General features: G+C 37.1%; 1 protein-coding gene across 14 annotated transcripts in view; it reads right to left on the bottom strand.

The window, feature by feature from the left end:
* The window catches only part of dgkza (diacylglycerol kinase, zeta a), a 174900-nt gene that overhangs the window by 34200 nt on the left and 126110 nt on the right, over positions 1–14590 (bottom strand). For 13 of the 14 annotated variants that reach the window (XM_015338596.2, XM_015338600.2, XM_015338597.2 and 10 more), the window contains 5 exons: positions 11704–11783; positions 10968–11012; positions 9474–9543; positions 1807–1847; positions 1394–1593 (listed from right to left, as the gene is read on the bottom strand). In XM_015338596.2, the coding sequence (XP_015194082.1) occupies positions 1394–1593; positions 1807–1847; positions 9474–9543; positions 10968–11012; positions 11704–11783 (436 nt within the window). The remainder of the gene's footprint in view (positions 1–1393; positions 1594–1806; positions 1848–9473; positions 9544–10967; positions 11013–11703; positions 11784–14590) is intronic. The other variant, XM_015338589.2, reaches the window with a different exon arrangement.

The raw sequence follows: 14590 nt of genomic DNA, 5'->3' as shown, positions 1-14590 counted from the left end.
TGCAGTAGGGCTGTTCAGATCTAGTGATGCTCAGGCTGATTATACCAAACCATCTGTCAACACTGTCCTGCAAGTCTTTCTCTGTACCTTATACTTAAAAAAAGATTTCCACTCCTAGTAGCTGCTTAAGAACCATTATCATGGTGATGTCCCATTCTTAAAAGTAGTTAAAGTTAATTCTTCTCTTAAGCATACATATATAATGGAGTTAATTTGAGTCTATTGCAGTGATATAATCCCCAAGGAACCTGGGTAGTGTTGAATTTGCCCTTGGCAGGAGGCCCAGCCTTTTAGCGTAGAGCATTCACAGCTAACTGGGGAGTAGTGCTATATTGGTTTAAGAGCAGGGCTGTTAGAAAAGGTCTAGAGCTGTTCTTGCATATAATCAACACTTATTCTGTAACAAACAAAACAGGATTTTATTTTGTACTGCTTGCCTGGAACTCCATTTGTTATTTGAGAAATGGTGACAACCCATTGTCCACGTCCATGCAAGTTGGGCTTGGTAAGAGTCGGTCAGGCAGCCAGACTAAACTGTCAAGTGCCAGTGATTAAAATTGCTAAAAGAGGTTAAGTCTGCATGGGGGAAATCAAATTCTTTGCATTACTTTTTGTTACCCCCCCAGAATCTCTGACATACAGTACAGGTTCAACACTCAGAGGCAGATAATGTGTCCCAGGGAAACTTGAGATGGCATATTAACTTCCAACTTCGCTTAACATGCAATTAGGTTTGAGGATTTTTAATTGTTTTCAAAACGAAGATTTAAAAACATGAGGTTTTAATTATTTTGACTGAGGACTATTGATACAAAAGCTGTTTTTAGATGAACCATAATTATTAATGAAAAAAATGAATGAAAAAAGAGACTGGATCAAACTGGAAGAAAAGTCTATGGGAAGATTTAAGAGCAACAAAAAGGCATGCAATATTTCCAAAACAACCAGATGAAGAGTCAGTCAAAATTCACAGGTATTTGGCTAAGACTTGACCCTCCCAAACACTCCGGGCTCAATAACCTCTAAGCATCAATAATTCAAAGGGTAGCCCAGTGGCATGGCGAACACTTTGGCCTCCTAGCTTCTGGGTCCCAGAGTTCAATCGCAGCTTGGGGCACTTGTCTGTATGGATTTTGTACCTTATCCCCATGTTGAGGGTTTTCACTGGGAGCACTGGCTTCCCATGAAAACTGTTAGGTTAGATGCCTACTCTAGATCTTAAACTTTCTATTTTCAGTTTCAAGAGGATTTCATACTTGGGGTTCCTGTTCCTGGAACAGCAGCACAACAGGTGCTGAAAACCGGCAAATGAAAACCATTGGCCCAACGGGCTCCTCTTGTTTCTGGCCCTTCTGCTGTTCTCCTGTCCCCTGGGGCCCTGTTCATCACTTACCTGGGAACTGGAGAGGTGGGTGGTGAAGAGGAGGATGATGGGAAGGCAAAGTGCCCTGCTCCAGAGCTGGGTAACTCCCCAGAAGAGTCCACAAGGTCTGGCATCCCAGGAGAGGTGCCCACAGTCTCCGTGACAACCAGCTCGGGGTCCAGGATAAAAAGCTCATCTTGGGAAATCTCAGTCACATAATTCAAATGCTCCTAGGGGTTGGGGGAGGAGTTAAAACATTAAAATATTACCCAATGAGCTAAACTAGATGTGTTTTTTTATTGAAAAAATATCTTGACAGACCTTTTTGTTACAATACACTCTTACACAGCCGTGAAACTCACTGTATGTTTTTCCAAGGCCTGCTGTGGTTGCAACATTTCGAAAAAACAATTCGATAGTGATGTAATGAAATGCCTTCTTACCTGGGCACGATCTATTCTGTAAAAGCGATCCGCTGTTGTGGCTGAAGAAAACAAGAAAAAAAACAAGCATCAATTTCTGTGGATTTAGTATTTTGTTACTTTTATTAAAGTAAAAAAAAAACTGACAATATTAGTGTGCCATAATATTCTGCAGGGCTGCATTGCTTTTGACATCTGTGCACATTAGAAGTTCATTTTAAATTTGTTTCTCCAATATAATTTTAACATTAATTAGCATTAATGTAGATATTTCTTTGACGAGTTTTAAATATAACTCCAAGAACCTCAAAATTACCTCAAGAGAATAAAAGGGCATTTTGTTCATCTGAATTACCAAAATTTACAGCTGCCATTTTAAAATTTGAACTATGACATTCGTTTAGAAATATTTAGCTCGTTTCATCCCCTCAATTATTTATTTATTTTCCATTCAAACTGGAGTCAAGATGACTCAACACCCGTACAGTTTTGATTATGTTTATTGTAACAAAAAGCTGGATTCCAAGTTTTAGCATAAGAGAAGAGGTTCTATACTGAACAGAAGCCAAGATTAGGACTGACTGAGCAGTGGAAACATCTTGGGCAGAACTGGACAAGCAGTTATAGAGCTCTAATCTCATTATATAGTCTGATCCCGGGAGACATTGTTAGCCATAACAGATGTGAAACAAGAAGGGCTCAATCCAGCCCAAGATCCACTGCAATTAACTTTATAGCTGGTGAAAAACAAGAGAGGAGGATTGTAAGTTAAAGCAATTAAGTGACTAAATGTGGCACAGTATTTATCATCAATGATGTGTTAAATTAATCCAAATGGCAGGGTAACCGATGACGTTTATTTAAAGGTTATACAAAGGTATTTAAACTCATTCTCTCCGTTTTCTCTTCAATGATAATGCTAACAGCTCACAACGCTCGCACAGTTAAAAACGAAATTACGATGTTCTAATATTCTAAGGATATCCAAGAGAGCTAATAACTTAGAGCTAAATCACAATGTTTACTAGGTCTGCATTCTCCTTGTTCTATTAAGACATGGATTAATGAAAAAACACCTTGTACACCAAATGAGACATGATGAGGCAGAATAATTGCTAATCGGTATTTGGATTTAGAAAGACACACAGGTGGTACTTAATATTAGTCATTGCTGTACTCCAAAGGTTTATGCAGACCGTGTCTGGAACCACATTCGTGCACCATTAAACCAGCACAGACACATTAGTGATTAATTCCTAAAACCCTGAACTGGAAGCCAGTGTTCTATTCTGCCAAGATGAAATGGAACCTCAGAGTACAGAAATAATTTGTTTCATTACAGTGCAGGACATGCCAGTTAATTAAACGGATTAAATATTCTGGATTTCATTGTTTTTGATGTCATTGCAATCAATTTCAATATACAGTATTAACAGTGACACATTTTTAAATTGACAGTGTTGAAAATGTGCGGGACAATAAAAACTCAGTACTCATATTAACCCCATGATAACAGCTGAAAACCCTGAACAACGCTAATCTCCTGCGACTCATAACGATTTTATGATTTCAATTTAAAAAAGCACACATAAAGTCAGGAATCTTTATAGTTCCCACACGCTGTTAAAAGCAAAGGCAGAATGTTTTTGGAGTCCTTACTGCAAACACATTTTCAATATAGGAGCATGATAACTGAATTAAGTCTTTGAAATGAGCAGTAAATACTAGGAGCTGCATTGGTCCACACTTACTATAAAAAAATAAATCAAAGGCATTCAGATTTTGTGCAACTCTAGTGCACAGTTTTAGAACTTAAGACCTAAAATGCTGCTCCTTTAGAAGGAAGACCGAAAAGTCTGTGCTTTACACTCATCCCTTTGCAAGAGTCTCAAATAAATGCTAGACTTCTGTACATAAAATACTGTATATCATTATTTCCTGTCCTGATAAAAATAAAATGGTGCAACGTAATAATCAATCTCAGGGTTTGTTTAGAATAAAAAGTCCCAGGAGACTGGGATTACAGTATGTTGATTACGCACACAGTTCTTTTTTGGGTAGGTGGTAGGTAGTTACCTCTCTGTGGAAAAGCTATTTTTTAACCAGATTGACGGAACACAGAACAGCTAAAGGGATTCTGAAAGATCTCACAGTGATGGACGCAATCTTGCAGATGAATCCCATGTCTACACTGATGGCCTGTTGAAGCTAGATGCTGCTATTTAAATTTTTGGAAACAAGAGGCAGACATTTTGCCCATTCAGCTCATTTTGTTGCGAGTAGATGGGATCTCATCTGGCCATTTGCATACTCGTAAACCCCCTTTGGAATTCTTCTGCATCCAAAGAATGAGTGGGGAAGATACGCCAGAGAAGGATACAGCCATCTCAATAAAAAAGCAAGCCAAGATCTACTGAGAAAGGAATGGAAAAACCCAATCTAAACACGGCTTAACATTCTTTAAACAGGTCTATCCCATGTAAACCATTAGCGAATAAAAAAAAAGCAATTGCAAATAAATTCCCTTCAAATTTTTCAATTTAATTCAAGCAGTGTTGAAAACCTGAAAGTCCTGGGATGTGTTTCAATATCATAAGCAAGCACAGGGGGCCCTTATGGATGTTTATGGATTATTATCCTCAACCCAGACGTGTGCAGCATATGTGGTTCAACTCACTGAAATCCCAATAGGATCTTGACAGTGTTGCTCATAAACCATTACTAGTACTGCTCCTCTACAAGGCATGTTTCAGCTTTTATAAATCAAAGAAAGTCATGTTTTTAAAAAAGAAAACTCTGGAACAAGGGCGGTTCCTTATAAAAGCTTGTTTTCATCTAAATAAGAGGGGAAAACAATTTCCTTGATTATGAAATGCATCTGCAGGGGAGACCTTACTCAATTAAGTAAGGTAATGTTACTGTCCTTTGTGCGGATCTGGCTGATCCTATCTGAAAACTATGAATATACTATCCAACCTACATCGATGCACATCTGACAGTAGAACCTCAATTCTTTATTGTGGCATAGAAAAAACAAACTGTGCAAATGAGAGGTACTGTAGGCTATTCAGTCCATTTTAACCAGTCTGTTACGTAGTTTCTTATTAATCCAAGAACCTGTTTCTAGAAAGAAACTAGGGTATCTTGTACCATAATCTTGTAAATAAGTGCCTCCTGTTTTCATCTCTGTCCTCTGGTGTGTGTTTCACTGTTCATTTTGAAGAAGCTCAATGGCTTGACTGTCAGTGTCCAGAAGGATTTTGAATCAAGTCCCCTCATAATCCTCCTCGTTCAAGACTATAAAGGTTCAGTTGCTTTAGCCCCAAGGGTGTGTCTGGTTGCTGTTCTCTGGACTGATTCCAGGACATCAACATAATTCCTATGAAGTGGGGACCAAAACTGTAAACAGCATATTAGCACAACACAATTTTAACATCCTTTGATTTCAATTTGAGCTTTTTAATGATGTATCCTAAAGTTGTTTTCCTATCTAATTGCTTCCCTATATTGTCTAGAATATGTAGAAGTGTAATCTCTCAACACAAACACTTGTGTTTCATCGAGTATAACCTTCTGTGTCAATGTTTCCCATTTTATAGTTCTTCTTACCTGCATGCTTACCTACTTTATCTAAAGCTTTCAGAATTTAATCTACTGTTTCTACAGTGTTAGGCATCCGAATTTGGTATCATCTGCAAAACTGACTTATTAAATACACTGTATCCTAGAACATTGATAAAAATTAGGAAGAGCAGTGGACCTAGGACAGATGCTTGTGGCACTCCACTGATTATTTGATCCCAGTTTGAGTATCTTCTCCTTATACTTGCCCTCTCTGGTTTGAAGTACCTCTGACAACATTAGCAGCCTCAGAAAAGGAAACAGAGTGACCAAGTAAGTAAAGAATATCATTAATTAATTAATTCTGGCTAGTCCAACACCAATGTAAGATTACCACCAAAAAGATTAGATTATTTTATATAATGGAATATTATAATATTGGTGACAAATCAAGGGACATGCTTAAAAAATGCAGATTATTTAAATTCCCAGAACGTAAGATTGTAAGATCCTAAAGACTGAGTGACATTTATGGCTTAGAAAGGAAGGATCAGGGAATATGCGATGGAACTAAACTGGAGTGAGGTGGGTTCCGACTGTGAACCGACACCAAAGTTCGTGATTCATTTGTGATCCAAGTCTTCCTGCCAAAAAATGAAGCTGGTAGCCAACAGATAAAGCCTCAGAGACCTTCCAATGATTGAAGGGGTGCAGCATGCACAGTTTTGCACACACTCCCTCCTGTTACAAAAAGCCTGATGGACAAATTCGACTGTGAAAACACCTGCCATAGGTGCCATGTAAAGTTTACAAGTTATGGGAAGTTTGTATTGCATAGCAAGCTGTGCAATAAGTTGCTCCCATGGGTGAACAGCACAGAGTAACTGAAGTACCGTCACCACCTCCATCCATCAGGTCTGTTTCACACTAGTCTCACTTCTCTCCCTGCATGTTTCTTAACTACACGTGATATTTAGTGTTTAATTATTCCATTTTTTAAACCATTTTTTTAATTAAACATAATGTTGTAATTTATCTAATTAAAGTTAAATTATAGGTGTTCATGCAACTGCTAAGAGAGGGTTGCTTCTGACTTACATAAAACTCAGATTATATAAAGATTTGTGGAACAGAGCTTTTCTGTAAGTCATGGAGTGGGTGTGCAGTATATGAAAACAGTGCTGATGTGTGCTTGCAAAAGGTAATGGATTATAACTTGCCCAGTCAGGCTAGATTCTGTTTAAATAAATAGCAGGAATGAAATCATTTTCCATTAGGAAAGGATTTAAGTTCTGGAGTCTTTTGGAGTCAGCAGGGTGATGTCATCATGCAGATTTATAGTCAACCACACATTACTGCTAATTAACTTCAAGCTGATGAGTTATCTTTTTGAGATAAATGATTTCTACCCTGCCCAGTGGGAGAGAACTACAGCAAAGAAAGTAAGAGCTGCTAGTCAGTGTGTACCACAATGTGTCTTTTGTTATCATAAATTCGCCCCAAAAACAGAGATAACAAAATAATTTGTTTAAAACAATCTCTCATATTTTTTCAAAAAAAAACCTAAATGGAGCTAATTTTCTCCATATTCATCTTATAGTAGTGAATCATTTGCGGTTTCTCATTTCTTTTAGATTCAAACAAGACTGAGGAGGATACCACTCTTACCTAAAAAGTAACCTGAAAGGTAGGACTAAACTGAAAAGACATTCCTACTCAAACTGACTTCTGTCTGTTAAACTCACTTCTTTTAAGATGATTTTAAAGTTAACTCACCAACAATTTAAAAGAATCACAAGCGAGTTCCTGAAAACTCCAAACTCTTAAAAGCTGGTTAAAACTACCCTGAGGGACTGCTCTCTTCTAGTTAAAATTGATCCTTCAGTTTAAAATGGCACCTACTATATAACTGTTGGACATTAAAAAATGATCTCCTCTATGCAGTTAGGTATATTTTACATCTGCAAATAAGAAAACAAAATTAACCTGGGTGAGAAGAGTCAGAGAAACTGTCACATCCTTTACAAAGTCCTGTCAAAACCTTGCAAACAGTGAGAAATCATTTAAAACTGAAGACACAACCAAAAAAACCTTTATCAATTAAAAAGCAAACTAACAGAATTGCACTTCATACAGTAACAGACAACATCTGATGGATCAAGCAGATCTTATCTAATGAAATTCCATGCGTACTGTGCACAGCGCTCATTTCAATATTCATGCAATCCCTTCAGGCCTGACATTTCATGCTGAAAGACATCTTGCTTGCCCGGTGTCACATGGGCTTGAAATGTTGCTGCTCCAGAAGCTGAACTATCAGACAAGGTGGTCTGATAATCAATGGTGCATGGTGGTTGCGTTAACACAAAAAAACCAACCTAAAAACCGTACCTATGACAGAAGTGTAGCAGAGCTTTCAGACTTGGCTCAGAAAAGGGCATATAATCAAACAGCAGTTGGGGGATTCCTGGATTATAATGAGCATCTTTGGAAATAATCAATTTATGCATGCAGGAGCAAGCATTGGTGACACCTTGGATGGAACAGAACCTGAACTACAGGAAGCAAACAGGAAACGAACATGAAAATAAACAGATCAAAGAGATCGCATATGATAAAGAGTGTCCATCACTCCCATCCACGCAATCTCAGCTTCATAACAGATTTCAAGTTTTTCTAAAAAAAGACTTTGTTGAAATCCTGTGTGCAAAAAAAATGAAACAACTACTTATTTGCAGGTTTATGAGGGCAATGTCTATGCAATGCACACTATTACTGCAATGTTTCTTACAGTGTAAAATTCACAAATCAAACTTTTCAATAACAAACAGAAAGAGACTGGTTTAATTACACTTGTTTAACCAGATTAGCAGATTAAAGTCACACAACTGGCAGTGCTGTTACTGGAAAAAAATAGGACGAAAATGTATAACTGGTAAAGTAAGGCTTAGTTTAATTAAAATCATATACAAAAAAACGCTGTATATTTTGATCCATGACTTTGTCAAATTAACCCTTTTCTGCCTATAAGTAGGATAAGAATGTATAAACTGAAACCTTAACATACAATAATAGTGAGAACGTTTTTTACTCACTTCATTTTCTTTGTGCATTTCTCATCTTTATAGTGTGATCTGGTGACTGGCTGGTGGATTGATATTGGATTCTCGGATTTTATATTTTGTGTTAATATTTAACACCTATATAACCCACTGGGGAAATCCATTAGGGTTTAAAAAATGTAGCAGGTTATTGTTATTGTTAAATTGTTTATTATCCCATTTTGTGTAAGTTTTCTATTTGCATTCAAAAAGTTTTTAACATACAGCACTTTGTTAAAGATTCTTTCCTTGAAAGACAATACGGACATACAGTATAATTAAATAATATAATTATTGTTATTGCTTAGATATACAGTATAAACCCACTGCTGTTTGGCAGCACAGCTAAGGGTCTAAATAACAGTTGGTTTGTGTTAGCCTTTCATGGATATTTCCTGGTTAAGTAGCAATTGTGTTACATACTGTATAAGCAGTTTTCCCCACACTAACAGTAAATTTCTTGAAGACTTTTGTTATAACTCTGAATCTGTCCTAATAACTGTAATCTATATTAGGGGGAATATTCTGTCAGTGAACACAATTGAATCTTAGTCACAGGCAGTCAGATAAAGACCAGAAATGGAAGAATCCACACAAAAAACTAAAAACCTCTGCAGCTATCAGTACAATACATCACATTCATGGTGAAACAATGTCCACTTGACCCCATACAGGGCAGATTATACTTCTCATATTGAGGGTCATGTTTCACCCTGTTTGTTACAGTACACGTTCTCGTAGTATTTTATGCTCTGTATTGACCACCTTTCTAGTACAGTCTTGTTCCTCATCAGCCTTGCGAATGTCCATGTGTGTCAAACCTCTGCACATTAACTCAACTCCTGACATTGGCACAAGCCTGCCTGCAAAAACCCTCTATGTGATCACCATGGTTGTGCAGAACAAGGGAAGCTGGTATGCCTTTAATACACAGAACACATACCACTCTTTGTTACATAAGCAGCTGCTTAATTAAAACAAGATTGCTTTTAACTTGAGCGAAAATGCTAAAGAGGGAGAACTTACAGTCCAAGAAACACCACTTTGGGGAGAGCTTCTGGGAGGACAGAGTCTTTGATTTTGTGCCATCACCTTCCTGTGAAATGCAGAAACAAAAAAAAAAGTTGTGGTCAGCTATAATCTACTTTTGACCAATATGAAATGAGATTAGGACTTAACTCCATTTTCAACAGCTTACTGGTCATGTAATACAAGGAAGTGCTTTATTACCTAAAAAGGCAGGCTTTTATCTTGTTCAGAAGTTAAAGACTTTGACAGATTCACGTTTTGGTTTGCCATTTTGGAGAGCTTACATAAAATTATGTTTCTTTGGCCCAAAGCTTTTTAGGTCTCTGTTTCCTAACCCACACAATGGAAGTCACCTTGATGGACATAAAAGACTATGTTGTTACGCTTTCTTGCCAACCTTGCCATTTCAACTCTATTTGGCTGGATTGTAAACTCCCCTCCAACACACATACATTCTGTTCCAGACAGTGGAGTTGAAAAGCAAAACTCACTTTATATTAACAGAAAAGAGCAAATTAAGTGCACTGCAATGCACTGAAAGCTTGGTCTTGGTTTTAAACATATCCATTTACAGAAATGAATCTAAATCATTTTCTGTATAAAATGTAAAATGATGTACTTCCTCAAATGTAACAATAAAAGGAATACAGTTACAAAAAAAAAATCAGTCACACGGAAGGAAAATGGCTATTTAAAATGAAATGAACCCTATACACTGACAGCTACAGTAAACTGAGACTTTGGAATGCATGTAGATGTGAATACAAAAATAAACAGCTATATTACAGAGACAGACCTCCTTTCAAATTCACAACCATGCAGTCACAGAAGTGTCAGAATGATCCCGCAACATGCTGCTGTCATTTAGCAAAATTAAAGAAACATGCAATCCACCAATGTAATAAGCTCATGCTGACCATATCACACACACTGAGCTGCCTACTTAAAGGGAACAAGGAGAAAATCTCTTATTTAAGTAAAATAGGGTCACTTAGTTGAACCAGGACTTCTAACGATGTGCAGCAGATGCACACCAGATAAAGAATGCTATTTTTAACAGTTATGGGTATTATCAAATGCACAATTACTCTTGCCCAGACTGTATACATTCATGAAGAGCAAAACTATTAGATAGGCCTCACTGGGAAAAGAGGAACTTTTTTCTATTACAGAAGACATTTCCTGAAATAATGTATCCATAAAGGGAACGTGAAACAATTCATAATATGGCTGTCTAAATGGTTAATGAGTATTTCTTACTAACGTTGTTGCTGGGTGAGAAAAAACCCTGCCAAATGAAATCCACCCCAAATACTTGGAACATCTGTTCTTTTCACTAAATATTACCTGCAGTGCTACCTGAAAGAATGCTTTGAATGTCTGCTTATGTTTATAAGGCTGCTTCGTATCGTGCCCTTAATTTACCAAGAGAATTTCTTTTCCAGGCTTGTTCCCACAGTGACAAGGTATCCTTGTGTAACGTGTACAAACCTGTAGGACCAGCCTCTGGAAAGATGGGTGAAAGGAGATGAAATCCTGTGAAAAAGCACCAGGTCATGAAAATACCTGAATATCAAATTGAATGTTTGTCATTGAGAGATGGATCAGTTATTAGTGGAAAGGGAAGTAGCAAGATGGGGAGGGGGAATCTCTAAAGGGAATCTTACGGACCTTGAACAGAGTAAATCTGCTTAGTATTCTACTTATTTTCTCAAGTATTAAAAGGCTTATGCCGTGCAATTGCTGTGCCATACCTCTGCTCCGTCTCATGCATTAAACGTGATAGGTATACCACATAAACTTTAATGCCAGCATCTTCTTGATGAAAGATGCACTGTGCAATGTTCAATTGCAGTTTCCTATTGCAATTACAACAAAAGGTATTCGAACTCCACAAAAGCATGTTCAGGGATTTTACTAAAGAGCAAAATAATCAGTGCACCGCACTGCTGTTATACAGACAGTGCCCCTTAATTGTGCACGGATTTCATGCACTATTTAATGCATAAATAAAGGAAATGAAGGGAAAAAAAACATGTGATCTTTGTGGCAGCACTCCAGCCCTCGATTCATGTTTGATGGGGAGGTGACGGGAACTGCGGTCATTAAAAAGACACCGGACTGGCAGTAGTGAATGTCTACCCCACCCCATCGCACACGAACAAACACACGTGGACACCAGCAGGCCTGAGGCACTTAAGTCAAGCAACGGGCTCCCTTTCCTTACCTCTTGCAACCTCTCAATGTGAGAACGACACGTTTCCAGGTCACTGTCGCCGGGGACAACAATGAGACCCAATGGGATCGCTGCAGAAGACACAAGGAAATAGGATTCCATTAGAACAAGTTACACCTCAGATAAAGCAATCTGCTCTGCCTGTTCTCCTTTATTGCTTCCTTACTTTTCTAATGCCCATGCTGAGAATACTGTCAAAAAATAAACAGATCATTTGCAATGCGAATAATTCATTTTCCTAGAGCAAAGGCTTGTAATTAATAATCTATGTGACAAGCTCAAATGTATCATTCATATTTACATAGTAATTTAATTTTGCCATCATGCAATGATATATATTTTTAATTGTGAGCCCCACAAGAGAAATAACACAGGTTTCTGGAAGATTAAAAAAAATCAAACATTAATTGAACAAAATTAAAACGTTTCAATGTGTAGATTAAATCTAGATTTGATTACTACCAGAATATTGGAAGAACTAATAGTAAATCTTTCAATCTTATTTTGTCCAATAAAAGAAAAGTAGTACCTCAGAATTATAAGGTATTACGTGATGTTCCACTGAAAGACTAAACATCTGACTTGCTAAAACATCCAAATGACTTCTACAAAAAATCCATACCAATTCTAAAATTTAATTTTAAATGTCTAAATGTTAATGAAAATACTGAAGAAAGTGAATTGAGATGAACAATGTTTACTGGGAAAATGCAAAAGTGATAAGGGCACAATTAGTTACAGAATGCAAAAGAAAATGACAAATGACTCTGACTGTACATTACTGCAATATTAACATTTTTAAACAAGAAACTTCACGGTTGGTTTATCAATCTGAATTATCTTCATTCAAAATGACTTCCGGAGGGCTATTGTACTGATCTCGGAGAATGTAACCAGGGCCAAAAAAAAACAAAACGATACCGAGTCTGGCAGGCTGCAGATGATCTAGATTCCAGCTTAGAATTAATACAAAGAACTATCCTCTGTTAAAATAAAAAGTATCACACTACTGTACACAATGGGCAGCAACAGCTTGCACCAACCTATGAAAACAATCCTCTCCTGAAAATAGATGTCAGAACAAGGGCCATTGTTTTATGCAAGTGCCAGAAAACTAGGACGATGTCAAAGCGAAAACAGAAAAGTGAAAAAGAAAAAGGTCTCATTAACAGGGTTCTCCTGGGTTCGTTTTGGCAGTTGATACCCTCATAAATTTAGCTATTTAGCAGTATTATTAAGCAGGCTACTAAAGAAATTAATATTGCTTTTCCACTTTTCACCCAAAAGAAGCCGTCGCATGAAATCGGATGTATAATTTTCTGAAAAAATGAATAAGAACCTTGATTTGTCTTTTTTTTGTGTGTGTCAGGTTCCTGAATCAGAAACTGTAACTGGTCTGGCTGAGCTTGAATGATGACAGACAAACAAGCAGAACACACTTTACAAGAAGGCACTGTTGCTTGGCAACAAGTGAACACGCAGCTCTCTATTTCTATTTAGTTTACCATGATAACATTTTTTGGGGTGTTTCAATATCAGTCTTACCTGGCCTTTCTAACAGCTCATGAATACTCCATATTACAATCAGTGGAGACAACAGGCTTCTAGTGCTGCCTTCCTCACCATAGAAAAGTATTTCTGAGGGACCTGCTCTGACCCAAGACCAGCTTTTAATAATGTTTAATGTGCTCTTTAAATGCATTTTATCCAGTTCTTCAATTTTATTTAAAGCTCATTCAATCCAAAGAATAAATAACCAGGACAGTCTTGTCTCCAGTGCATCCAAATGGCAACAGATTTGCATCCAAAGGACACCGAAATTTTAATGCAGACTGCTGGACCACTCCACTCAGGGCTGAAAGACAGCCATCGATTTCAACCAGAATGTACTGTACTGTACGTAGGTGTTGCAGCGAAGTCATGAACTCCAGGTCTCCCAAATAGCAGGTGCAGGTCCATGCTCAGATTCAATTTACTTGCATTGTTTTTTTTATATCTCTGGAATTTTTTTTTTTACTTCATTGACACAAACTAAGAATTTGCAAGAAGCCCTGCTGGCTTGTGATCTGCAGAGCAAACAATCAGTGGAATATCATATCTGCAGCACTGCCACTAGAAGCAGAACCAAACCACAGAAATACATTTTAAAAAAAGAATTAACAAATTAGAGTTAGCAATAAGATAGCAGAGTTAGGAAAAAAGCAATATAGTCTTGCTTTCATTAAATTAAAAGGTGTTTGACAAGGAGGTTGCAAGATGCTAAGCACATTCTTGAAATAACATTTGCATAACATCAACTTTAACACTGCTTTTTCCCCTCAAACTCTTTCCAAATTTTGCTAAACTGTAATCCTTTTTTAAATAAAATCTATGTATTGTGGGATTATTCAAATCAATGCCCTTATTTGTTCAATCTTGAGCTTCTATATAAATAATGTCAAAGTTGTAAAACTTAAGATTCTGTTCATATGGATTGGTAAGTCTCTGTAATTCATTTAGAATGATTTCAGGAACAAATTCCATATAGCAATACAAAGCGCTTTCAAGGGCATTTGTCAGTACATACATCCTACAAGCTGGTTATCAAAAGGGGATGAGTGTGTAGTTATATTAAAATACAAGTTTGGCAAAAATGGGGATAGTCTAAATAAATTAATTCAACTCGATTAAAAAACGCAAAACAAAAACTAGCCCTTTACTACATAGTTGTGCTTCTGCTGACATCTAGTGTTTAGGTCATTGCTGCACCATTGCTTTTAAAACCATTATGATGGTACATTATAATTTGTTTTTATATTACTTCAGATTAAACATCACGCTTCAACAACTGCAAAACGTATGAGGATTTTTATTTCAATTATGTACATAATAGGAAACA

This window comes from Lepisosteus oculatus, chromosome 21 (assembly GCF_040954835.1).
Source record: "Lepisosteus oculatus isolate fLepOcu1 chromosome 21, fLepOcu1.hap2, whole genome shotgun sequence".
Classification (NCBI taxonomy): Eukaryota; Metazoa; Chordata; class Actinopteri; order Semionotiformes; family Lepisosteidae; genus Lepisosteus; species Lepisosteus oculatus.
The sequence above is the reverse complement of the archived record's forward strand: the minus strand, read 5'-3'. Positions and strand labels throughout refer to the sequence as shown.